This window comes from Suricata suricatta, chromosome 3 (assembly GCF_006229205.1).
Source record: "Suricata suricatta isolate VVHF042 chromosome 3, meerkat_22Aug2017_6uvM2_HiC, whole genome shotgun sequence".
In the NCBI taxonomy this organism is placed as follows: Eukaryota; Metazoa; Chordata; class Mammalia; order Carnivora; family Herpestidae; genus Suricata; species Suricata suricatta.
In genome coordinates, this window is record NC_043702.1 from 37,841,111 (window position 1) to 37,867,816 (window position 26,706).

At 37.1% G+C, this 26,706-nt stretch overlaps 1 protein-coding gene and 1 pseudogene across 1 annotated transcript in view; one reads left to right on the forward strand and one right to left on the reverse strand.

Moving 5' to 3' along the window:
• The window catches only part of DNAH7 (dynein axonemal heavy chain 7), a 271,651-nt gene that overhangs the window by 188,704 nt on the left and 56,241 nt on the right, over positions 1-26,706 (forward strand). The window contains exons 48-49 of the mRNA XM_029934194.1: positions 13,595-13,749; positions 23,540-23,730. Coding sequence (XP_029790054.1) covers positions 13,595-13,749; positions 23,540-23,730 — 346 coding nt within the window. The remainder of the gene's footprint in view (positions 1-13,594; positions 13,750-23,539; positions 23,731-26,706) is intronic.
• LOC115288734 lies at positions 4,095-4,208 on the reverse strand (annotated as a pseudogene).

Sequence of the window (26,706 nt, forward strand, 5' to 3'; positions counted from 1 at the left end):
AATGTGTGTTGCATACAGGTCTCCAAAATAGTCGTTGTTAAAACCAGGACATTCTTTTCTACCTACCCTGAAGAATGTCTTCTTTGAAATTTTATTCATTTGGTATGTTAAGTCTGTAGAAGTTCTAATCTTTAAAAGCAAAATTTGCTTTAGGGGCGCCTGGGTGGCTCAGTCACTTGAGCGCCTGACCTTGACTTAGGTCATGATCTCGTGGTTTACACATTTGAGCTTTAGGTTGGGCTTTCTGCTGACAGCTCAAGATCCTGTGTCTCCCTCTAGCTGTGGCCCGCCCCAACTTGTGCGCATGCGCTCTCCCGCTCGCTCGCTCTCAAAAATAAAAACATTAAAAAAAATTTTAAAGCAAAATTTGCTTTTAAAGGAAAAAAACTGGGGTCACAACATTGTCCTGCTTTTCAATCAAGAAGATTTCTTATTGGGGTGCCGGTGGCCTAGTTGGTTGAGTGCCCACACTGTTGATTTTAGCTCAGGTTCTCCTGGTTCGTGAATACAAGTGTCACATTGGGCTCTGCATGGACACCATGGAGCCTGCTTGGAATCCTTTTATCTGCCCCCCCCCCCCCCCCCCCCCCCCCCCCCCCCCCCCCCCCCCCCCCCCCCCTCTCTCTCTCTCTCTCTCTCTCTCTCTCCCTCTCCCTCTCCCTCTCCCTCTCTCTCTCTCTCTCTCTCCTTTCTCTCTCTCTCAAAAATAAACACAAAAATACATACATACATACATACTGTTTAAAAAGGTCATATTGAGGTTGCTGTATGGAGAAAATAAGTTTGATATCATTGTTAATTAGGTATGGAACAGAACACCATTACCCTTTTTCCATTCATTTGCTTTTATATCTTTGTTAAAAACCAGTTATCCGGGGCACCTGGGTGGCTCAGTCAGTTGAGCATCCAACTTCAGCTCAGGTCATGATCTCACAGTTCCTGGGTTCAAGTCCTACCTCAAGCAGCTCAGAGCCTGGACCCTGCTCTGAATCCTGTGTCTCCCTCTGTCTCTGCCCCTCCCCTACTCACACTCTATCTTTCTCTCCGAATTAAATAAACATTTAAAAAATTTAAAAAGGGTTATCCATAGAGATGTGGGGCTATTTCTAGATTGTCCATTCTGTTCCATTAATACACTTGTTTGTCTTTTAAAGTTTTTTTTATCTTTAATTTTACTTATTTTGAGAGAGAGAGAGAGAGAGAGAGCGCGCGAGCGCAAGTGGGGGAGGGATAGAGTGAGAGGGAGACAGAATCCCAAGCAGGCTCCGCAATATCAGCACAGAGCCCGACGTAGGGCTTGAACTTACTAACTGTGAAACCATGACCTGAGGCAAAACCAAAAGTCAAACAAGTGTTTGACACTTAACCAACTGAGCCACCCATCCAACGCCGTTTGTCTTCATGCAAATACCACATTGCCTTAATTAGTATAGCTTTATATTAGGTTTTGAAGTTAAATTATATATCTTCCAACTTTGTTTTCCTTTTTCGAAATTATGTCTATTTTTTACCTCTCTATGTAAGTTTTCAAATGAGTTTTTAACTATCTATGAAAAAAATATCCTGCTGGAATTTTGATCAAAACTGCATTGAATCTATACACCAATCTGAGAAAAATTGACAATGTCTTCTAAGTCTTCCAATCTATAAATACAATATATTTTTTATTAAGATCGCCTTTTATTTCTTTCACCAGTATTACATTGTTAGATTTATACCAAGTACTTTTTAATTTTTGTGTGCTATTATAAATGGTGCTTTAAAAAAGTTTATTCAATTGTTCATTGTTGGAATTAGAATTAGAAAAGCAATTGAGGAACATCTGAGTAGCTAGTCAGTTAAGTTTCTGACTCTTGATTTCAGCTCAGGTCACCATCTTGTGGTTGTGGGATTGAACCTCACGTTGGGCTGGTCATAGAGCCTACTTAAGATTCTATCCCTTCCTCTCTCTCTGCCCCTCCCTCCCAATAAAAAATAGAGAGAAAGAAAAGCAACTGATTTTTTGAATATTGCCTGTGTACATTGTGACCTTGATAAATTCATTTATTCATTCTACAATCTTTTATATAAGTTTATGATAATATTGTATATAGACAATCATACTCTCTGCAAATAGAGACAGTTTCATTTCTTATTTTCTAAACTTATGCCTTTTATTTCTTTTTCTTGGCTTATCGTACTGTCAAGGACTTTTTATGTTTATATTGGCAAATGTAAGAATATTTGTTACATTTGTTACATAAGTATAATTTACACTGGCTAGTAGAATGTTGAATAGGGGAGATGAAATTGCACTTGCTGCCTTTTACCCAGTCATAGGGGAAATTCGTCTTTCACTCTGACATATTAACTGTGGGTTTTTTGTATATCCTTTTTATCAGGTAAAGGGAACTCCCTCTGTTTTTAATTTGCTGAGGGTTTTTACCATATTACATGTGAAATTTTCTCAAGTGTTCTTTGTCTATTGAGATTTTTTTTTTGCTGTTTTTCAAGGCTCAAGTTTAATAAATTTGAATGAAACCAGAATGAGTAAAATTTTCAAGAAAGTTTCATCTGGTTAATTTAGGTTTCTGATGAGGGTTTGACAACATGACATTTTTGTTTTAATGTTTAGTATGTTTTGTTTCTGCTTTTTGCAAACATGGTACAGTGAGCCTTACAATGTTTCACAGATGATGAAAGCTTTTGCAGGGTCTCCTGCTAACGATTCTGAATAGTAAGATGTGGTCCGGGACCACAGCGAACAATGTCCAGCAGAATGTTGACCAGACTTTGCATCTATTAACACAGCATGACATTGCATTTACAAATAACCCCCTAGTACAAGTTGTTTTTTTTTAAGTCTACTTATCATGATCCTACTACCATTTATTAGTACCTAAGTATATGCGAAGCCCATTATATATTTTAATGCTCTGAGGTAGCTCACGGACTGTTGGCACAGACAGGCACATCGGTAAAAATGGCAGTGCTGCACTGCTCTCTTGCCAAATAGCACACAGGCCTAGATTGTACCTGAGGTCTGCATTCCAGTCTGTTCTTTCTGTTCCATCCCTTGGTGCCAACCTACATGTGTTACTGCCTCTCTTTAAAAAAAACTCTGCAGACCAAAAGAAGTAAGTTGGGTTGTTTTCATAGCCTGATACCAGAACCAATCGTGTGGTACCAAATTCCTGTATTCATTTCTATGAAGCAAGCTGACTGTGTATCCTTGCTCACGTGACTGAGATACTGAAATGAGCTGACATTTATTGGGGCATAATGTATGTCAGACACTGATCGGCTCTTTTTAGTAGTCTTCTGAATCTTCTCAAAATACCTATCGAATAGATACTATTGTTATCCACATAACTTACAACTCAGAACTCTGATAAGTCTCAAAGAAGTAAAGTTGTCCAAGGATGAAAAGATTATTTCCTTCAAATATTGATTAAGAATATCAGTGGCTTAGGGGCACCAGGGTAACTCAGTTGGTTAAGACTCTGACTTCCACTCAGGTCATGATCTCACAGATTCTTGAATTCGAGCCCCTGTTTGGGCTCTGTGCTGACAACTCAGAACCTGGAGCCTGCTTTGGATTCTGTGTCTCCCTCTCCCTCTGCCCCTCTATGCTGACACTCTGTCTCTCTTTCTTAAAAATAAACATTAAAAAATGTATATTGGTGACTTACAAACTATGTCATGTCAGAAATTGAATTTATAAAAAGTGTATTTTTGCCTTGGCCAGCAGACATCAAACAATCTGTTTTTTAAATTTTTGTTTTACTTTTAAGTAAACTCTACACCCAACATGGGGCTTGAACTCAGTGACCCTGAGTCATATGTTCTACCAAGTCAGCCCGGTGCCCCAAATTATCATGTCTTTTAAAGCTAACTTTGTTAGGGCCTCTGGCAAGCTCAGTCCACAGAGCATGTGACTCTTAATCTCTGGTCATAAGCTTGAGCCCCACATTGGTTGTGGAACTGATCCAAAAAAAAAAATAAAAAATAAAGAACTTTATTGTTTCTCCAAACTTTTTTGGGATCATGCATTCATTGGGAGCCAACAAATGGTCCAAAGAAGAATCTCCGAATTGTGAAGAAAACAGGCATATTTCCTTTCAGAAAAGTCAAAGCTAAAATGTTTAGCTATTTTTTCGTTTTTTAGTTAGCAGTAATTGTGCCTTGCATTAACTTCATTGGCTACAATACTGTCACTGCACAAAGCTAGAATGTTTAGCAATTGAAGAGTTTCCCCCAACTACCTTTACATAGAATGCCTGCATTGTGGTGGCCCAGGAAGAGGCAGCCTCCCTCCTTCAAATCACCCCCACCAGAGAAGGCCAGCGGCTGAGTAGCAAGCCAGAAGTTTGGACTGAATTCCCCAGGCAAGGAGTCTTCTAAGTGTCAGACCTTCAAGTCTGTCCTATGAAGGAAAAAAAATCTTAATTTGGGAGTGAGAAAATAGTGCTTTAGGACCACTGCCTCCAAACCTACATCCTCCAACAGTAAGAATAAGGGTCAAGTATCTATCTACCTCAAGGCTGTGGGCTCCAAGATGCACCGAGCTATCCTCAGGTTTAACTACTTTCCGTGACGCACTTCTTCCTTGACTTCTGGGCTAAGCACAATGATGCCAGTGCTGTCTCAGAGTCACTAATGCTATTCTTCTCTCCTTAAGAATTTTAGATGATGATATGGGTCTGGTTCAACTCTTCCTTTTGCATTTATATTTAGGGGCTCCAGTTTGGATTTTGTTTTGTTTTGTTTTGTTTTTTTTAAGTAGGCTCCATGCCCAAAGTGAGGCTTGAACTCACAACCCCCAAATCAAGAGTCACATGCTCTACCCACTGAGCCAACCACATGCCCTTTAAGGGAAGACTGCTATTTCCTATACCAGTTTTATGCATGTCAAAAATTACAAACACATTGAAATTAAAACATCAAATCTTAAAATCAAAACTAACAGAAGGGCAAGAAATAAAATAAAATCTTAAGAGGCACCTGGTTGGCCCAGGCAACAGAGAATGTGACTCCTGATCTCAGGGGTCATAAATTCAATACCCACATTGAGAATAAAGGTCACTTAAAATAAGAGAATCTTAAAAACAATTTAAAAAAATAACACAGGGGCCAGGTATAAAATATGTGACTTATATGCATCTCACGCCATCTCATCCTTCTTAGAGGCAAGGTCAGGGTATCATGGTCCAACTATCCGGTTTGAAGTAGCACTTAAACCAAGACCAAGCCAGGTTGTTCTGTCCAAAGGAAGCCCAAATGTCTTCTGAAAAATGAGTTCTGTGTAAGTCAGCTGCAGACTCCGGGCCGGTGGGGCATGTCATTCCCTCAGCAGCAGAGTGATATTTGGAGATTAATATTGAAAGCTGCAGTTTGGTTTATTTTGTTTTTTAAGTTCTTGGTCTGGTTGTCACCAAGAACCTGCTGTAGCTCCTCACCTTCCTTCGGCCCTTCCAGGCTTGGGGTCAGAGCCTTCCCCTCCTCAGCAGTCTCTGGGCAAAGACTGGCCAAACAGGCCAACAAGCTGAGGACACTAGAAGTGGTCTCACTGTTTTTTAAATGACTGAAACGGGCTGTGACATGAAGTTTTCCTGAAGACCTCAGGAAGTCTCCGTGCATCCTCTGCACTCTCATTCTGTTGCTTATGAACTTGTGAATTGAGTGGTGTCTCGGCTGTTTCATGCTCTCTGGGAAAGATATGTGGTAAGTCATCCTCTGCATCGCCCCCTGCCATGTCCACACCACACCATGGGATCACACTCACACCCCCAGAAGTGGAGAGATGTGATTTCTAAGTTAGTTTATGGATTGATTTTTTTTTTGAATGTTTGACTAGCCTTGCATTTCCAGGATAAACCCTACCAGTCCTTCATGTATCCTCCTTATTTATATATGTTTGACTCAATTTGCTGATACTTTGTCGAAGATTTTTACATTTTCTGTTCATGAGGGATATTGGTATGTGGTTTCTTTTATCAGAACATCTACAGAATTTCATTATCAAGGTAATGCTGGCTCATAAATCGGAAAGTGCTCTCCCCCATTCTACTTTCTGGAAGAGGTTATGTAGAATTATTTATTTCTTAAATGTCTTGTAGAAATAACCAAAGAAACTATTTGCACCTGGAACTTTCTTTGTTGGAAGACATTACCTATGATTTCAATTTTGAAAGGGTTAAAGGATTATTCAAGTTATCTATTCTTTAAAACAAATTTTTTTAATGTTTACTTATTCCAAGAGAGAGAGAGAGAGACAGAGACAGAGAGAGAAACAGGGTGATAGCAAGGAAGGGCAGAAAAGAAGGGAAACACAGAATCAGAAGCAGGCTCCAAGCTCTGAGCTGTCAGCACAGAGCCTGATGCAAGGCTTGAACCCACAAACCATGAGATCATGACTTGAGCCGAAGTCAGACTCATAAATTACTGAGGTACACTCAGCAAGTTATCTATTCTTAAGTGAATCTTGGTAGTTTCTATCTTTGCAGAAATTGGCTCAACTAAGTTGTCAAATTTATGGGCATAAAGTTTGTAGTATTACCTTGTCATCCTTTTTATGTCTGCAGGGTTTACAATTATCATCTTCTCTATCATTCCTGATACCGGTAATTAGCATTCCCTTTTTTTTTTTTTTCCTTGATCAGTCTAGCTAGAGCATGATATATATTCTGGAACTTATCTAAGAATAAAGCTTTCATTTCATTGTTTTTGTCCACCTTTTTTGCTATCCATTTTATTGACTTCTGCTTTAATATTTATTATTTCTTGTTTTTTGCCTAAATTACTCTACTTTCTCTGGTGTCCTAAGGTGAAAGTTTGTTATTGATTTTAGATTTTTTTAATAATCTAAGCATTTACTGCTATACATTTCCCACTAAGCACTGCATTAGCTGCATAGCACAAATTTTGATATGTTGTATTTTCATTTCCTTCAAAATATGTTCTAATTTATCTTGAGACTTCTTTATAGGTCATTTAAAAATACACTTTTAAATTTCAAAATACTTGATAATTTAAGCTATCTTCTATTATTAATTTATAATTTAATTTCATTATATTCAGAGAACATACACTATATGATTTCAGTTGCTTTAAATTTCTTGGTTTTATGGCATAAATGTGGTCTGTCTTTCTGAATTTTCCACATATACCTGAAAAATGTTATTTTGCTATTACTGAGTAGAGAGTTCTTTAAATGTCAGGAGGGGTAGTGTGATGGTGTTGTTCACACCTTCTGTATCCTTGCTAATCTGTCTACTTATTGTCTCTTCAGTTCTATTAGTTTTAGCTTCATATATTTTGGAGCTCATTGTTAGGTGCATAAACATGCAGGATTGTTAGATCTTCGTAATAAATTGACCTTTTATTATGTAAAGTCCCTCTGTATCCCTGATAATTGTTCTTGTTCTGAGGTCTATATGTAATTCAATTTTCTTTTGATTAGCATTTGTATGGTGTATCTGTTACAATTATATTTAATATAAACGCTCTATTTAAAGTGAGAGTATCTTATAGACAGTGTACAGTCTACACAGAGCTTGTATTTTTTCCAATCTGATAATCTCCTTCCATTAATTAGTATGTTTAGACTACTTTATACTTACTGTGGTCAGAATAATTGTAATTAGATTGACCATTTTATTATTTTTCTTTTCAGTTTTTACATGTGATTTTTATTGCTCTGATTCTCATTTCTCATTCTTTTAGATTATTTGAATAATCTACAATTTTTAGTATTCCACTTTAATTTATCTACTGGCTTTTTTCACTATTATGCTTTACATTATTTTTTTGTACAAATTTTTATGTTTACTCAATATTTTCCCACTGCAGTTAAAATGTAGAATGTTTCTGTTGGTGGGAATGCAAATTGGTGCAGCCACTCTGGAAAACAGTATGGAGATTCTTCAAAAAACTAAAAATAGAACTACCCTTTGATCCAGCAAACTGCACTATTATTTACCCAAAGGATACAAAAATACAGATTCGAAGGGATAGAAGCATCCCAATGCCTATAGCAGCATTATAAACAATATCCAACCTATGGGGAGAGCCCAAATGTGCATTAACTGGTGCATGGATAAAGACGATGTGTGTGTGTGTGTGTCTACTACACTGAAATCATTATAATCATATGTAATGAAATATTGCTCATCTGTCAAAAAGAATGAAATCTTGCCATTTGTGATGATGTGGATCGAGCTAGAATGTATTATGCTAATTGAAATAAGTCAGAGAAAAATGATTTCACTCATGTGGAGTTTAAGAAACAAAACAGATGAATCTCTGAGAAGGTGGAAGGGAACAGAAGAGAGGGAAACAAACCACAAGAGACTTACTGATAGAGAACAAACTGTGGGTTGAGGGAGGGAGGTGAGTGGGAGATGGGCTAGAGGGGTGACGGGTACTAAGGAGGGCACTGTGATGGGCACTGGGCATTGTATGTAAGTGATTAATCACTGAATTCTACTCCTGAAACCAATATTGCAGTGTATGTTAGCTAAAGTTTTTAAAAAACTTAAAAGAAATGTCGAATGCTTGCCACCATCGGTCTCCTTTACCTCCCACTGATCATATGTATTGTGTCTGCAGACTTTGAAGCTCCCTCTAACTGAATGTTTTTGTCTCCATATTTATACATATTTGAAAGAAATTAAGAGTAGGAAAATAGCCTATTATATTTACCATGTTTGTTGCTTTTTTTTTTCTAAGAGTCACTGTGGTATCCTTTTCCTTCAGAGTGAAGAACTTTAGAATTTGGAGGGAATCTGCTGACAAAGAACTTTTTTAGTTTCCTTGATCTGAAAATATTTCGTCTTTATTCTTGAAGGTTATATTGGTGTATATAGAATTCTGGGTTGATACAATTCTTTTTATTCTTCTGAGAATGTTCTGTGTTCTGGCTCTATGATTTCTGACATGAAATCTGCAGTCATTTGCATAATTGTCATCAATGTATAATGTATCACTTTTCTCTGGCTGCTTTCAAATCTTTGGTTTTCAGCAGTTTGATTACAGTGTATCTGGGTGTGTGTGTGTGTGCGTGCATTTTTGTATGGTTTTTTGGTTTTGCTTTTAGTGTCCTTTTTTGAGGATTGCTAAGCTTTGTGAAACTGTACAGTTGTGTGTTTCCCTGAATTTGAGAAAGTTTCAGCCATTATGTTTTCAAATATGTTTTCTGTATTAATCTCTTTCTCCTCTCTTGGGACCCCCTTCGCATGAATATTAAACCTCTTAATATTTTCTCACAGGTCTTGGAGGCTTTGTTTATTTTATCTTTTTTTCTCTTTAGTATTGAAACTGGATTATTTTTATTCACCCGTCTTTTAGATCACTGACTTTCCTCTGTCTTCTCCTATCTATTCTAGAATCCTTACACTGGATCTTATTTCAGATATTTTTCAATTATAAAATTTTCATTTGGTTCTTTTTATATTTTCTGTTTCTCTGATGAGAACACCTCTCTTTCCATTTATTATTATTATTTTATAATGCTCACTGTTACCTTGTGGAGGATGCTTTAAAGGTTTTTTTTCTGGTAATTCTAGCATTCTGCTTTTTCTTTGAGAATTAGTCACATTCTAGCTGTTGGTATGTCAAGTAATTTTGGATTGCATCCTGGACCTTTTGAAAATAAGATGCTGGTTCCTATTAAAATCTTCTGGATACGATTGATTTTTGTTTTAATAGTCAAACAACTTGGTTATGTTCAGATGCCACTCTCTGTTTTTTCCTTCTGTACACGATGTTTCAATGTGAGGTCATAATTGAAAGCTTTTGCTATGCTCTCCAGAGATGCCTCTCAGCATCCATTGCTCAGGGGTAAATCTGGGGCCTGGGTTTCTGTCCTAGCTCAAACCTGTGATGTGCTTCCTTGGATATATGTTGCACATGCACAGCTTGGATATCGACTCAGAACTTGTATCTGAATTAGGGAATCCTTTCTTGGGGTCTGTCACCTCCAGAATTTCTCCTGTACTTTCCATATCCCACAGACCCCTTTCTCTGTATTTTTCTGTGCAAAATGATGGTATTCTCTCAGAGTTTCAGCTCCTCACGCTGTTGCACCATCCATGTCCACACTTGGGACAAAGCGTCAAGAAGAAAAAGAAAAGTACTGGGGTTTCTCCTGCTTTGGACTAAATCTTTGAGTCCACCAAATTTATATGTAGAGCTCAAGTCAAGCTTGGGAGGTAATTGGGTCATGAAGGTGGAGTTTTGAATGGGATTAGTGCCCTTCAGAGGGCACTAATTTACCATGTGGAAGAGGCAAAGAGAAGACTGCCATCTGCAAAGCAGAAGGAGATCCTCACCAGTCACTGGATCTGCTAAAGCCTTGATCCTGGGCTTCCCAGTCTTTAGAACTGTGGGAAATGCCTGTTATCTAAGTCATTTGTCACAACCACCTGAGCAGACTAAGACACCCTTACACACCATGCACAGCAGATGCCTCTTTGCCCAGCTCTGCTTTCCAGGGAGATTGGTATCTCTCAGATTGGTTTTCTTTCTGCATAGGAATACAGTTGTGGCTGGGGTTGACCTGGGGGGAGGGACAGAAGGAAAAAAGAGATTCCCTCTGCCTATCCCCCTCCCCACCCGGTTCACACATGATCATTTTGTCTACTAACTTGAATTTTTGCTACTGTGCCTGCTGCCCAGGGCCCCCATTCAACCAAAGTCAGAAGACAGAAAGGAAAAAAACAAAACAAAACAAAAAACACACAGGAAACTCAATACCCCTTTATTGGTCATTTCTCCAGTTTTCACTTTCTTCCCATTCACTTTTTATTATTTACTTTTAAGAATCTGTAAGTGGTTGCTTTTATCTAGAATTTTTCATTGTAATCAATGGAGGAGAAAGGCTGTGATGCACTAGCTTGGTCAGCACCATAATCCTTTCCTCTGAGTTTGAGGCGGTGCCCTTTGAACTGGTATTGTCCATGCAGGGAGGATCACTTAGAAAATATCTGTGTTTAGAATCTGTTACCCTGTATGATGTTTGTCAGATGGGTTTTTTTTATAATTTTATTTTTTTTAATTTTTTTATATAGATGGTTTTTGGTTTTGCCTTCCAGTAGATTATCAAATTTTATTTGATTTAGGAAAAAATAATAGGAAGAATCATTGTGGCCCTTTCCCTCAAAGAATATACAACTTAGATGAGTGATTCAGTTAACATTATAAAATTACCATAATAGAATATTATCATTATATCAAAGTGCCATAAATGTAATATGGACAAACTGCTAAAGACCTTCAGAGAGAAAGAGACCTCAGGACAGGCTTTGTGTACTGCATAGCATCTGAGCTGACCTTGAAACACGCATAGGACATGAACACAAAAGGATAAGGAAGAAGTGCATTTTGGACAAAGTTAACAACATGAACATGGGTATTGTAATTAAAAATTGTGGAAGCAACAGAAGGAAGAGTGAGTCATTCACTTTCTTTGGGGAAGCATAAATGCTAACAGACTTAATCCTCTGCCTTAAAAATAGTTTTAAAATGTGACAGAATGAGACTTTTACATATTTATAAGTTGTATTCCTTTCTAATTTTCCTTCTCACTCCCTTTAGTTTCTTATGGGTATGATTTTCTTTCTATTAGTTGACTATATCTAGGACATTACACTACTCTTTGGTCTCGTTTTTTAGTATAATTAATATTATAGTATGGACTGAATTGTCCACACACACACCCCATTCATATGTTGAGTATATAGCCCTCCATGGGACTATTTGGAGACAGGGCCTTTAAGGAGATCATTAAGGTTAAGTGAGGTGTAATGGAGCCCTGATTCGATAGGACTGGTGTCTTTATAATCACCGATACCAGGGATGCCTGCAGAGGAAAGGCCCACAGCAGGACACATCGAGAGGGCTGTGTTGTCTGCAAGCCAAGGAGAAAGGCCTCTGGAGAAACCAAACCTACCAGCACCTTGTTCTTGGACTTGCAGCCTCTGGAACTGTGGGAAAATAAATTTCTGTTAAGACAGGCTGTGGCACTTTGTGAACTGCATAACATTTGAGCTGACCTTGAAACATGCACAGGACTTGAATGGGAAAGGGTGCAGAAGAAGTGCATTTTGGACAAAGGAACAACATGAACACGGGTACTGTGGTTAATGATTGTGGAAGCAACAGAAGGAAGACTGAGCCATTCAATTTCAAACTGACTGTTACACTGTATAATGCTAATTTGGAGGGCAAGACTATCTCCTCTACAATATAAACTATATGTTTTAGCCGACGTTCTAAGTTAAATACCAGAAAGTATGATTATTTCCATTTGAAACAAGTCATCCAATGAAATTCTAAATTCATATTATAATGAGATGATGTTGAATAAATTATCCCTTTTTAGCCTAACATTTTTGCGTTTTGTTTTTGTTCCAGTCACCTTTTATTTTCTCCTTCTGCTCTTCTGGCAAGCTATGTAAATTTGCCGTGCTCACTTTTGAAGAGAATGACAGTATCTTTAGGAAAGTGACCAGAAGTATGGCTTGTGTCTACTGAAACTTTGCCAGAAAAGAGCAGTAATCTTAATGCTGATTACATTTCACGCAATGCAGAAAGCGATATGGTTGGATACTCTTTGATGATGGCAAATATTGATTAGCTCTGCGACCCCACAGCACCCTGGAAGCTAAACTGGGCATCTCATGGTTTACTGCTATTGTTCTTATGATGAAAAAGGCATGTAAGAACAGAGCAGTAAATATGAGCTCTTCATAGTGCAAAAACTGACTTTCAGAGAATATACTTCTGTCTGTAGGAAGCTTACAAATATGTAATGAACTATACATATATGACATTAAATATGCAAGTGTTTGAAACAAATACTGGATCAAAAATTGTATTAATACTTTAGGGTCCCAGAAGATTAGATGTTTAAAATTATGCATTTCACCTTTTTTTTTAATACGATTATATCCTTAATGGTCTAGATCTGAAAAAGAGATATGATGTCTCAATTCATACTCTTTCTCTCTTGTACAAATGATAGCAGATGGAAGTCAAGAAAAGGAAGTGACTTGTTCAGAGTCACATAAGTAATTAATGGCAGGGTCCAGTGGAAAACTAGAGTTTCCTGATTTGCAATCTTCTTGCTAATTGAATTGAATTGAAAAAAGTGTTTTCAAAAGTATAATTTAACCTTTAGAAAACTATGATTTTCCAAAGAGTAAAAAACTTGCAAGGTGCATGGGTAGCTCCGTCCGTTAAGTGTCCGACTCTTGACCTTGGCTCAAGTCATGATCCCAGGGTTCATGAGACTGAGCCCCACATCATCAGGCTCTGTGCTGAAGGTGTGGAACCTGCTTGGGATTCTCTCTCTCCCTCTCTCTCAACCCCTCTCCCACTCACATTTTTTTTCTCTCTCTAAAAAATGTGTTTCCAAGGTGATATTTTTATAGTTGTCATTTTAGTAGCCTACTCAATCTAAATGTTTCTGCTGTAAGAACACAGTTTTTCATAGTGAGTTAAAAAGTAAAATGTTACTATAAAGCATAAACTGTAAGAAAATGATATGTGCATGATTAAATAACATAAAGACACATCATGATTTGTCCAGCATTGTTTTTTTTCCCTCTTTCAGGAATGCAAGACGGTGGCCTCTAATGATAGATCCTCAAGGTCAGGCTAATAAATGGGTCAAGAACATGGAAAAAGCCAATAGTCTTCATGTAATTAAATTAAATGATCCTGACTACGTCAGGACTCTGGAAAATTGCATCCAGTTTGGTACCCCTGGTATGTAGTCAAATAGTAAGTGTATAAGTGTATGTTATGGTAATGCCCAGAGAGAGTGCAATTAACCCAAAAGGAAGTAGGTTTTTTATGTTTTAAAAATACTTGTGTCAGACTCATCTTAAATAAATAATGATTTTGTTATATCTTTTATTATATTGATAATTCATCAAGAACTTGAGAAATTATCATTCTTGTGGGGTTTGGTTGTTTCCTTTGTCTCAAGGTTCATTTGTGAGGCTTTCTCTAATGTAGCTGTTTTAATTTTTGTCTGTCATTTGCCATTCTTTAGTTCTCATTATAATTCCACTTCTGCAATTAAAAGGGCCACTCGATATGCCAGAAGTATTTTAACACAACATTAGTCCAGTTATCTATTTATTCTTCTTTCGACTTGTCCTACCAGAGTGGCAGAGGAGTGAGCCCACATTTTGTATGGCTGACTTTTATGTGCCACGATGGAGAGATTAGAAGCACGACAAGGACTTCTCAGTGAAGCTCTGTGCATATGCCACATTTGTTGAAACAAAACACAAAACGTTTACGATATGAGTAAATTGAGGTTGACACATTCTATTTTTTTTAATGTTTTTATTTTAGTTTTGAGAGAGAGACAGAGGGCAAGTAGGGGAGGGAGCAGATTGCAAGAGGATGACACAGAATCCACAGCAGGCTCCAGGCTCTGAGCTGTCGGCACAGTCAGATGTGGGGCTTGAACTCACTGACCGTGAGACTATGACTTGAGCTGAAGTCAGATGCTTAACTGACTGAGCCACCCAGGTGCCCCGGGGTTGTCACATTTTAAATCTATGTTACCTATCAACTTTTGACTACTTGACCAAATAAATGAATGTAAACATTAATGAAACAACAACATATTTGTACTTAGGACAAGTTTAGCAAATTTAAGTTGCTATTTGAGCTAGTACTACATGGAAGAATTACAACAAATGTATCAGGTAGTCTTACAGACATTTTATTTTTGCATATTAACAGTGAGCTAATCTTGGGGTGCCTGGTTGCCTCAATCAGTTGAGCTTCTGACTTCGGCTCAGGTCATGATCTTGCGGTCCTTGAGTTTGAGCCCTGCACAGAGCCCGGAGACTACTTGGGATTCTGTGTCTCCCTCTTTCTCTCTCTACCCCTTCCCCACTCATGCTCGCTTGCTCTCTCTCTTTCTCTCTCTCTCTCAAAAAGAAATAAACATTAAAAAATTCTTTTAAATAAAATAATGATTTAATCTTTAAAATAATTTAAGGTTAGGTTTGTTTAGGGTACACATGAAATGAAAAACCTTAGTCTACCTACAAAATCTGTGTTTATGTATATGGACACAGACACACATGCAAATGATATTTCATTCATCCAACTGGTATTCTTAAGAATATGGTATAGTGACATACGTGTTACAAAAAGTGATGAACATTATTTCTACTATCAAATACCTTGTTTAATAGGATCAGACAATATATGTTTCTAACAGTAATAAAAATAGGAAGTGGACATGTGTCACTATCCTTGTTAGAACCACTGTGCTGTTACGAGTAGGGACACTGGAGTTAGGGTACTTGCCTCTTAGTCAATGTTAAGTTCAGTGATCTTTCTGAGACTCCATTTCCCCATCTCTACTCCAACCAGACAGTGTGAGGAAGAAATGAGTCCTGTGGGTAGTTACAGAAGTGTCTGCTAAGTTCAGTGTATGTTGTTTCTTGATTCTTGACTGGAGATTTACCTGTGGTATGCATGTACTCCTTAAATTAGTATATACTCAATTATATTAGCAAAATAAGAAAGGCACAAATGTTTATGAGAATTCAGAGAAATAGGGAAGATTTCTTGAAAGAATTGGCACCTTAGATAATTTAATTAAAACTACATGGGGCTTCTGGGTGGCTCGGTTGGTTAAACATCCAACTCTTCATCGTGGCTCAAGTCATGATCTCATGGTTCGTGAGATCAAGCCTGTGTCAGGCTCCATGCTGACAGCAGGGAGCCTGCCTGGGTTTATCTCTGTCCCTTTCTTTCTGCCCATCCCTCATTTGCCCTCTCTCTCTCTCTCTCTAAAAATAAATAAACTTTAAAAAAATTACTTTACGTCACTTAGTCAAATTTCCTTGATAAAGTAAAAAAAATTTAGCATCTGCCACTTATTTGACATCCTGAGATTCTACAAATCTCAGTCATGGATCTTAATATTACTTTAGTTTGGAGAAGAAAGGGCCACAGAGACAATCTGTCTAGTGGTTTCCAAACTGTCAGAGAGAAAACCAACTTTTAGTGGGTCATGACAAGCAATTTAAATGAAATGCAGTAACAAAGAATTGAATATATTAGGCTGTGCAGCATGGAATATAGGTAAGCATTTTTATGAAAATTTTGATGTTTCATGTGCATGTGTGTGTGCTTGATCAAGATTTCAGATGTGTTTCTTACTTGGAGTGGTGACCATAAAAAATGTGAGACCCAATAGTAATTCCAACCAGTTCAGTTTATGAACAAGGTAAGTAAGTTGCTAGAGAATGTTAGTTGTGTGGCTTTAACCAAGGTTATATACCTAGTAAAGGGGAGTGCTGAAACTCATCCCCAAGCCTTCTACCTTTGCCCAGTGCTAACTGTGCCGTTTGTAGTTGCATTAACCTACTTTTGGGAATGGACTACTTTAAAAATAAACAATAATTGGGGCGCCTGGGTGGCTCAGTCAATTAAGCGTCTGAACTTGGCTCAGGTCATGATCTCGCAGTTTGTGGGTTTGAGCCCCATGTCAGGCTCTGTGCTGACAGCTAGCTCAGAGCCTGGAGCCTGTCTTCGGATTCCGTGGCTTCCTCTCTCTCTGACTCTCCCCTGCTCACGCTGTCTCTCTCTCAAAAATAAAAACAAAAAAATTTTTTAAATGGACAATAATTATTTACAATACTTTCTAACATTAGTCATCAGAGAGAAGTGAAAATTTTAATCTACTGTAGAGAGAATAACAGATGGCAGATTTCACAACTATTTTTATTTTTATTTTTTTAAAAAATTTTTAACATTTACTTATTTTTGAAAGAACAGAGTGTGAGCAGGGGTGGATAGAGAGAAAGCGAGACACGGAATCTGAAGCAGCCCCAGGCTTTGAGCCGTCAGCACAGAGCCCAACGTGGGCCTTGAACTCACGAAACCTGAAATCATGACCTGAGTTGAAGTCAGATGCTTAACTCACTGAGCCATCCAGGTGCCTGCACACAACTATTTTTATATTGAAACTTCAGGTAAAAGAATTGGTTTATATTATGGCTTTAAAACATAAGCAGTTGAAGACTTTTCCATTTAATCAGCTTAACGATAACCCACAACCCTCAGACCAACTAAGACTTTAACATTTAAGAAGTTCTCTTTAGGTATTGGCCTATTAGGAACATTGGCTTTTGATCTGTCACCCCTTGCTGGCAGCCTGGGTAGAGAAGGTAGAGGTTTTCTCCTCCTTCACCCACCTGGCTCTGCTTCTACCAGAAGAGGCCTCCCTTTTCTTTGTTGATACTGAGTTCTAAGACAATAACCTCTTTGGAAAAAAGTATCCTGCTACTTACAAAAAAGTTTGAAAGCCAATTTTGTAGAAAAGAAAGATACAGCTATATTAGCTACACCGATGAATAAGGTGTGCATAGGATATTATATGAATATTGCTGATACATCAATTTGTTTATACCCCGATAAAGCTGGAAAAATAAGACAAAATTTTAAAAAGGCATCAACTTAGGGGCATCTGGCTGGCTCATGATGGAGCATGTGGTTCTTGATCTCGGGTTTGTGACTTCCGGCCCCATGTTGGATGTGGAGATTGCTTAAAAATAAAAATTTTTTAAAGGGTATCAATTTGTATAGATCTTCTCCGAATAGCTTTTCATTAACTCTATGAAAAAAGAATCTCTGTCTTAAGGGAAGCCTCTGTCACACTTGAGCTGCCTTTTCTTTTTATCTCCTAGCGCTTTCCTTTATTTCCACCTTGCATAGAATGTGCAAAACTACTTCTGGTTTAATTTTCCTTTCATTTGCTCATTTATTTGTTCGTTCACCTAACAAATATTTGTTTTGCAACTACCACGTGCCACTGAAAACATCGCATGAACAAGACACCCTTGGTCTCTGCTGTTTGAGAGCAATGTTGTTGGTTTAAAGAGGGAGACCAAGGCACACATGTGATGAGATTTAGAGCGCAGGGGCAGGGGGCACGCGGGGGCACGTGGGGGCAGGGGGCACGCGGGGGCAGGGGGCACGCGGGGGCAGGGGCACATACACTATGGCATTGCTTCACATCCTTGGCTTTCTATGCTCTTCCATCCACTTGTGAAGTCTCTCAGGCTTACCCTTTAAGGTACTACTCAAACACGTCTTTTTCTGTGACATCTCAACCTAGCCAATGAAATGCCAATAATGCAGTTTTTACAAATTTCTACTCTGGCCCTTTTCTTACGTGCATAACTCTTTGCTTCTCACCTCCAAGCTCATTGAACGTACCTGGGAGGTGGTCCAAAAGGGTTGACTCTACTCTGGATGCAAAATGCTACATTGTTGAATGTAATATACAGAAGATTATTTCTATTAATTTGAAGTCTAACATAGAATAATATAGAGAATACATAATAAAAGACTGATATCAGTTGCTCTCCTAAGTGAAAGAAATATTAAAAGAATACTTGGTTTCCTTTACATTTCTGTTGGTAAAGAAATTGTTTTTAGGGAGATTCTCTGCCTGGGTTTGGTCCCCAATCTTGGTTTCTGACAAGCTTTGCAGATACTGGTGAGCTGACATTTGCAAATAACCAAGGAGGTTTTCATATAAATCAGCATATTGTTAACTACGATGATAACAATATGAAGAAAAGCCTATCTCATTAATTTTTGCTCCTGTGTTTTAACATGAAACATTTTGATCAAATTAAAGGTTAAATGAGTCAAATTAAAAGGGTGCCATTCTTGGGTAATTCATGTATCTATAGATTTTTATTCCTTTTCCTGTTTTTTTTTCAAAGTTAGACTACTTTTGATTTTTCACTGAGGCATATAATATAGTAAATATTCAATTCTGAGAACAGATTTAGTTGAAATAATGGTGCTATAGAAAACAGGCTTCAGACTTGATTCTGTTAGTAAGGAATAAATTTTCACTTTTGGGAAAAAGAATCAAGTCTGTAATATTTAAGTTTTATAATATGTATTTTAGCTTTGAAAGAGACTCATACATATTAATATAGACACTCTTAATTCCATTTCAAAATAGGAGACAAATAAGTGGAGAGGATGAAATTGTATAATATATTTTAGGAAAAAATAATTTAAATATGAGATTTTATTCAAAAACTTGCTGTCAATAAAAGCTGAGGCAGTTCAACAAAACTTAAATGTTATAATTTTTCATAAAAAGAATTTCAGTTGATATGTTATTCTATAAAATTAACAGATTTTAAAACTCTGATCATATAAAAATAAAAATGAGAATTTGGTATCTAGCATCACTGTTGTTGTTTAACATTATTAGGAAAGTTGTTTTCAGTGCAATAAAACAAACAATGAGGGTGCAGTAACATTTGGAAAAAGGAAATATTTTATTTTTAGACAATGTACTTTATCTAGAAAACCAAAGAAAATTAGCTAAAAAGCTATTAGGATAAAAGACTTTAATGGAGTATATATTCCAAAAAGAATATTTACAATTAACAACTGAGGGAAAATAAGGGTGTAGTGATTATAGTCAACCAGTGAATAGGAAACAAAACAAAATCAAACAGAAACTTAGAATTGCTTTAACAATGCAGAGTAAGAAGGTGACAAAACTTCACAGTAAAATAAGGAGACTTGAGTAAGACGTCTCTATCTGATAGGAAAACAAAATGTTGTAAAGATGTCAACTCTTCCAGAAACAAAAGTTTTAGCAATAATACTAAAACTGACCCAGAAGAAAGAAAATTAAAAAGCCAATAAAAATTCAGAAGGTGAGTTGGGGTGCACCTGGGTGGCTCAGCTGCCAGGTGACGGGCAGCAGGGAGCCTTCTTGGGATTCTCTCTCTCCCTCTCCCACCTGTGCACTCTCACTCTCAAAACAAACAAACATTAAAAATAAGGGAGAGTTTGGAATTAACTGGAATAAGTTCTGGGATAAACCCTAATAAATATAAGCCTTTAATGCATTATAAAGTAAGCATTAGGAACCAGTGGAAAAATAATAAGTCATTCAGCAAATGGTGTTGAAAAAAAAAGGTTTTGTGGAAAAATATGTTGAGACTCCCCTCACACTAAAATATGTTCCAGATGAATTAAGGACTTAAATATGAAAGAAAAAAAATAAAAGACATAAATGCTAAAAGGAAACATAGGGGCATAACTATCTTGTCTTTGAGAAAGAACTTTTTAGGAAAATACACAGTGGATAAAATAGAAAAGAAAAAAATTTTAAGCTAAGCCAAGAAACACTAAATTTAAGAGATTATCAAGCAATTGTAATTTGTAGAATTTATTTGTATCCCAATTTAAGCAATCAAACTATAATCAAAATATTTTAAGACCAGAGTGTCTGGCTGGCTCAGCTGGGAGAGCATGCAATGCTTGATCTCAGAGTTGTGAGTTCGAGTCCCACCTTGGGCATGGAGCCTACTGAAAAACAAATAATTTTCAAATGATAATAAAATATATTAAGATCATGTAGAAACATATTCCCTGCCTTGATATTTGATAAAATTGTGAATGATTGAGCTGTGGCAATTTATAAAAAAGAGTCTTCACCTTTCAGAGATACTTAGTCAAATATCTAAAGGTGAAGTTTTATGATTTCTAGGATTTGTTTGTAAATAATCCAGATGAGATGAGGAGGAGATGAAAGAAGATTGGCTAAATTTGCTAGAGGCAATGCTGGATAATTAGTGTATCAGGTGCAGTGTACTGTTTTTTGCTTTTGAACAAGTATTGAAAATTTCTACAAGGAAGATAAAATATAAAAAGAATGTTAACAAACTTGAAAACAGGCAGAAAACTGGGGGGTGAGGAGCTATTTGCTACAATGGTGTTAAAAAATACAAATGAGGGGAGCCTGGGTGGCTCAGTCGGTTAAGCATCTGACTTTGGCTCAGGTCATGATCTCACAGTTCGTGGGTTCTGTCCTGACAGCTAAGAGCCCTAGAGCCTGCTTTGGATTCTGTCTCTCTCTCTCTCTCTCTCCCTCTCTCTCTCTCTCTCTCTCTGCTCCTCCCTCGCACTCTCTCAAAAGAAACATAAAAAAAGAAACACAAATGAAGTTTTAAAAACTAGCACTACCCATGTTTAGCTGGGTACAGAGTAAAGAAATAAATTTCCAAATTTTCACTGTGGTTGTATATGATCATTTGACTATGGTCTGGCCCTCATGATGCAAGTGTAAATGCTCTTTGTGTTTCTCAGGAAATATCCTTAAAGGATGTTTTCCCCTTTGCTGTTTTTTTCTTCTTTTCTGAAGGTTGGAATATGGATGTCATTTGAAAGCCCATTTTGGTCAAAAAGGAGCAAGATGGCAACAACCTGAATCTCTGACCGTTTAGGCTCACTGTCCTTTACCTCTAGACTAATGGCCTCGGGCTCCCCTTTACCTGAGATACGAAGTCCTTCTTTTCCGTGTCACTATGATTTTAGTTTTTTTAATCACTTAGAACTGAACCTGATTGTAATACACAATAGGAAAATGGGCAAATGTACTAATATACAATATCCCAAGAGAAAAAATAACTAGACAAAGATCAACTAAAACATCAAGCCTTGAAAACAAATTTTAACTATTTTTTACCTATCAAATTGTAAAAGTCATGAATATAGTATTTATTGCTGGCAGTATCACACTGTGGTTCAGGGAGCTGTGTAAGGAGAGACACTGCTTAGTTCAAGTGTCTGCTTTGTCATTTACGGAGATTTAACTGAAAATTTTACCTTAATTGCCTTACCTCAGTTTCCCCATATGTAAAACTAGGGTAAGAATACTCCATGCTTTTTAAAGCGTTTGAGGAGGAGAAAATGTCAACATGGTGCTTGGCGTTTGTAAGTACAATTTTATAGAAAAACAGGTTTAAAAAATGAGGGCTCATTGCAACTCTGAAATGTCTTCAGCCATTCAGGAAAGTAATTTGGCAATATAAATAGCCTTTAAATTAATTGCGCTTCGAGGGCTCCAGCTTGATTAAGTAACCAGAGATGAACACAAGGGTTTATTCCAAAAGATGTTCACTGTAGCATTATTAACAATGGAAAAATGGAAGCAATCTAAATAATAGATTAATGGATTTAATACATTATAATACGCTCGTATTATTTAACCATGAAAAATAATCATTTCATTCAAGTAAGATGTGAAAAGGAATTTAAAAATCATCTGACATGCCTGCTTTGGTTAATTAAGAGCTCAGCAGTGAAAGAACTTGACAAGACAGTGTTAGGAATTCATTTAGCCGCGAGTAACCTCTGGGAAGCAGCAGAAGAGGTCTGTACTTGCACTGCAGTTGAGGTGCAAATACCTGTCATTCCAATGCCCTAGGCTCATCCTTTCCCATCAAGATTGCACATCGGTCCCTTAAAGGACTGTGCAAAACACCATTATTCAAGGCTGGCCTCAGTAGCACCCCAAACACCAAAATATAAGACTAATTTGGCAAATGTATCACGAGCCTTAACAATGTCCCTGGTCTTTCAGCCAGGAATTCCCCTTCTAGAATGCTATCATAAGAAAATACTCTTAAGCACAAGTTTTTGTATACAGTTCCATTTGTAACATTGAGAACAGAAAACAATCGAAATATCTAATAATAGAAAGTTGATTTAAAAAATGAAATAAAGTTAATATGTGACTATTATAGAGTAATTAAAAGCATGTTTATCAGTTTTAAATTGGAATATTTATGCTATAATGTCAAGCAAAATAATTAGAATGCAAAATCATGTGTATTTAGTCTCAGTTATATATAGAAAAAGATGAATAAAAATACTGAAGAGAAAAATTTATCCATCAAATAATTATCAGAGTTTTGCGTCATTTTTCTATCAACCTACATATGAGTATGAGTCAATTGCATAAAACATCTAAAAGGGAAACTGAGGCATACTAAAATTTTTTAAATGTTGATTTGAGCAAAACATAATTGGAATTGGGCAGTGCCGAACTAGAAGCTGTTAGGGTGTCCCACTGAGCGGAGCTGGGGATAGAGAGCAAGTAGGGAGCAAAAAAGGGAATTGTTTGATTGGCTCTAGCTTAAAATTGGCTGTTTGTATTTGGTTAGCCTTAGGATTTTGATTTTGATGTTGATGTTGATGTGATTTTGTAACCTTGAGGCATCTCTAAGTTTAGAATTTGGCTTGCTTCCTTAGGCCACCATAGCCTGAGCATCAGCTCAGCCTAACGGCCTCCTTGTTTAATACTTTCATTCTTTCTTACATTTTCCCCGTGTTCCACAATAAGCATGAGTTACTTTTATGATTAAAAAAACGACCATTTAAATACAACTTGAAATGCTTATTCTGTGATGGCTCAGCTGGGTTCATCTCACCACCGTACTTGGGCACGTGGTGAATTGCAGACCCAAAAGCAGTGAAGCGTGCAAAACGACCAGACGGCCCCACCAGTTAGGCCCTTCCCACACACATCCAGTTATTTTTATGACATCATCTCCTTATACTCAGAAGACAAAAACAATTCATAGGTAACGAGTAAAAGCAGCAATCTAGCAGGCCGAAAGAATTTGGAGGGTTGAATGTTTACAGCCAGCATTTAAAATAACATGGTATCTCTTTTCTGATTTTACTCCAGTGTTACTAGAAAATGTTGGAGAAGAACTAGATCCTATCCTGGAACCTCTTCTACTGAAACAGACCTTTAAGCAGGGCGGGAGCACGTGTATCCGCCTCGGGGACTCGACCATTGAATATGCGCCAGATTTCCGCTTCTATATTACTACCAAGCTACGAAATCCTCATTATCTTCCTGAAACATCAGTAAAGGCCAGTATCTAAAGTGAATGTTTCTTTATCAAATTTTACAATTAATGACTATATCTTCCTCCTAAGCCATAAGGAGAATAGGAGAAAGGAGAAAGGAGAAGGATAAGAAAAGGAGATTTTGTCCTTGTTTGGCATTTCCTGAAATTGCTATAATAATTTCCAAATGTTTATTTTATGTGTGCCTGTAAGTAATAGAGGAGCCTTCAGTATGCAGTGAAAGAAAGACTTTGAGAATCTAATTTCTATCATTGATATTATTCTTAGAACTTTACTGTTAAGGACAGATGGCATATATGTGCATCCTTTGTAATAAATGATGATATGCTCATTCTTGGCCTGGTCATTAACAAAAATCCATTCTTCTTTCTCAGAATAAGATTGCTGCTATCATATTTTTTATAATTACTTAAAGGAACTGATTTTGATCACTGTTTTTTTTTAAAGTAGAAATTCCTTTCAAGAGCAAAGTTAGTTTAAAGTTTTAGTCAATAACTAAAATTACCTGAGATATTGATCTGCAGCTGAGCTCCAGGAGGTCATTCCATTTTTTATTCCCAAATCTTGGCACTCAATGAAGTTGGCTCTCAATAAATGTTTGTGGAATGAGAGAGGGAGGGAGGGATGACTTTTATTTGCAGAAGGTAGCAAGAGATGCGGTGCCTGGGTGGCTCAGTCGGTGAAGCATCCAACTCTTGATTTTGGCTCAGACATGATCTCACAGTTTGTGAGATCAATCCTTCTATCTAGCTAGCTCTACTGTAACAGTGTGGAGCCTGCTTGGGATTCTCTTTCCCCTCTCTGTGCCCCCCGACCCATGCGTGCACACTTGCTCTCTCTCTCAAAATATTTTTTTAAAACGCTGGCAGGAGAGGACATTAAGAAATGTTGATTCAGATTTTGAGTTACATATATAGACAAGATTTATCCAGAGTTCAAAAACTATCCTTTATTGGAAATATTTAAATTAACATAGACTTCTCTCTACAGAGGCAGAGAAAACATAAAGATGACATAATTCATTCCCTCCAAGATGAATAAACATGGTCACTGGTCTCAAGAGATTTCCACTGTATATAATGCATATGTCAAGTGACCATATTCCCTGTGACTAGGGAAACACAGGAGTTCAGAATTGGGGACATACTTTAGACTGGACATTCAAGGAAGACTGGGGGGAAAGTGGGGTGACCCTTGAGCTTAATTCTAAAAAAAACACAATGTTAAAATAATGGAAATTCTTGGCCACTATTTTTAACTTACTAAAATAAATTTTATCTCAACTCCTAAAAATTGTGTGTTTTCTATTTATCCATTAGGAGTGGTAGTATCTAGCAGTAATTAACAACATACATTCTGGAGCCAAACTATCTTGGTTCAAATGCTAGCTTTATCACTCGCCAATTGTGTGATGTTAGCCAAGTTACTTAACCTCTCTGTGGCTATAAGCAGGAATATTATTATTCCTAATCTATAAACAGGAATAATAAATATCCATCTCATGGAGGGGTGTAGACTAAATAAATTCCTCTATGCAAATGCTTAGAATAAGGCCCAGTACATAGTTTGTATGAGAGCTAACAATTAGCATTATTATGTAACTTTTAAATTATTATTTAACTTTTAAATATAAGTGAGAAAGGGTGAAGCATAAGAGACAATTATAAAATCCCAAAGCTGTGTTAAATTTTAATAGATGACATGGTGAACCATGTTTACTTTTCAGTAAGATCTATGAAAATATCACAAATAACTAACCATTCTTAGTTTACGAGTAACTAGTTATAGAAGTCATAAACCACTGTGGGGAGGAAACTGATCTATGATTCAGTATTGAAATTCTTACCATCCCAGGAGTGCCTTATTGCTTCATTATTTTTAATTGCTGGGATTGATTAAACAGGGATTAGAAAACATAGTGAGGCAGTTACCTGCTTTCATTTACAAATTAGAATACTTCCTCTTCATCCTATTTTTAGGCTCTTTTATGTACCTTTGCTTTCAAAAGTACCCAAGGGATGATATCATGCTGCTATAATCCTTTTGAATCTAAATGAAAATAAAACTATAAAATCATATTTTATATAATTTGAAATGTTTATTTGTTATTTGTTTGAATGTTGTTATTTGCGAGCAAATGCCCAGATTTATAATATCTTGATCTTGAAAGATCTAACATTAATGGAATATGAACGAGTACCTGCCTGTATCTGAATACAATGAGGTAGAATTTGTAAAACATACATTACACTCAATACTATGGCTATGGCTTGGGGATTAAAGGAAATCTAACTTGTGCACTTGTTTTCTCATGCCAGCAGGGAAAAATCTCGTGAAAGCTTTATTTTTTCCCCATGAATAAATGCCAAAGCAGTAGAGAATCACAAAACAACATTTAATGAGATTTTTAAGTGCTCAATTTCAGGAATTTCTCATTATCCCATCTAAATTTATGATTATGTTCATGTAATCTATACTTAGTGGCATCCAAGGCCCACCATGGGCCCCCTTGAGTGAGGGGGAAAGTTTAACCCAGAGGAAACCACCGTGGAGAGAAGGTGCTGGGTTTGGGCAGAGAAGGGAGTCCTCTTGCTAGGGCTACTGGAAGGAGCTGTTTTACACTTTCTAAAAATTTGTAGGAAATTTTCTTACAAAGGCAGAATGACTCCATTCTTGCAGAGGAAATAGTATCAAATTCTCTTACCAGGAAAGGTGGGGAAATACAAGGTCTCCCACTCAGCAGCCAGGGCTGAAGAACATGCAGACATTTCATAGTTGGCGTGCATGGGAGTCCACAATCAGTTCAGCATAGAAAAATGAAAGGTACGTGGAAAGGAGGTGTGAGAGGTGAGGTTTAATACCTCAGTGCAGAATTGAACTCAAGACACACGGGCAGAAGACAGGCAGATTGCAAAACAGATGTTTAAAACGGCTGGTGTGGAAAAAAAAAAGAAGGCTAGGGAGAGTGTTCAACATAAA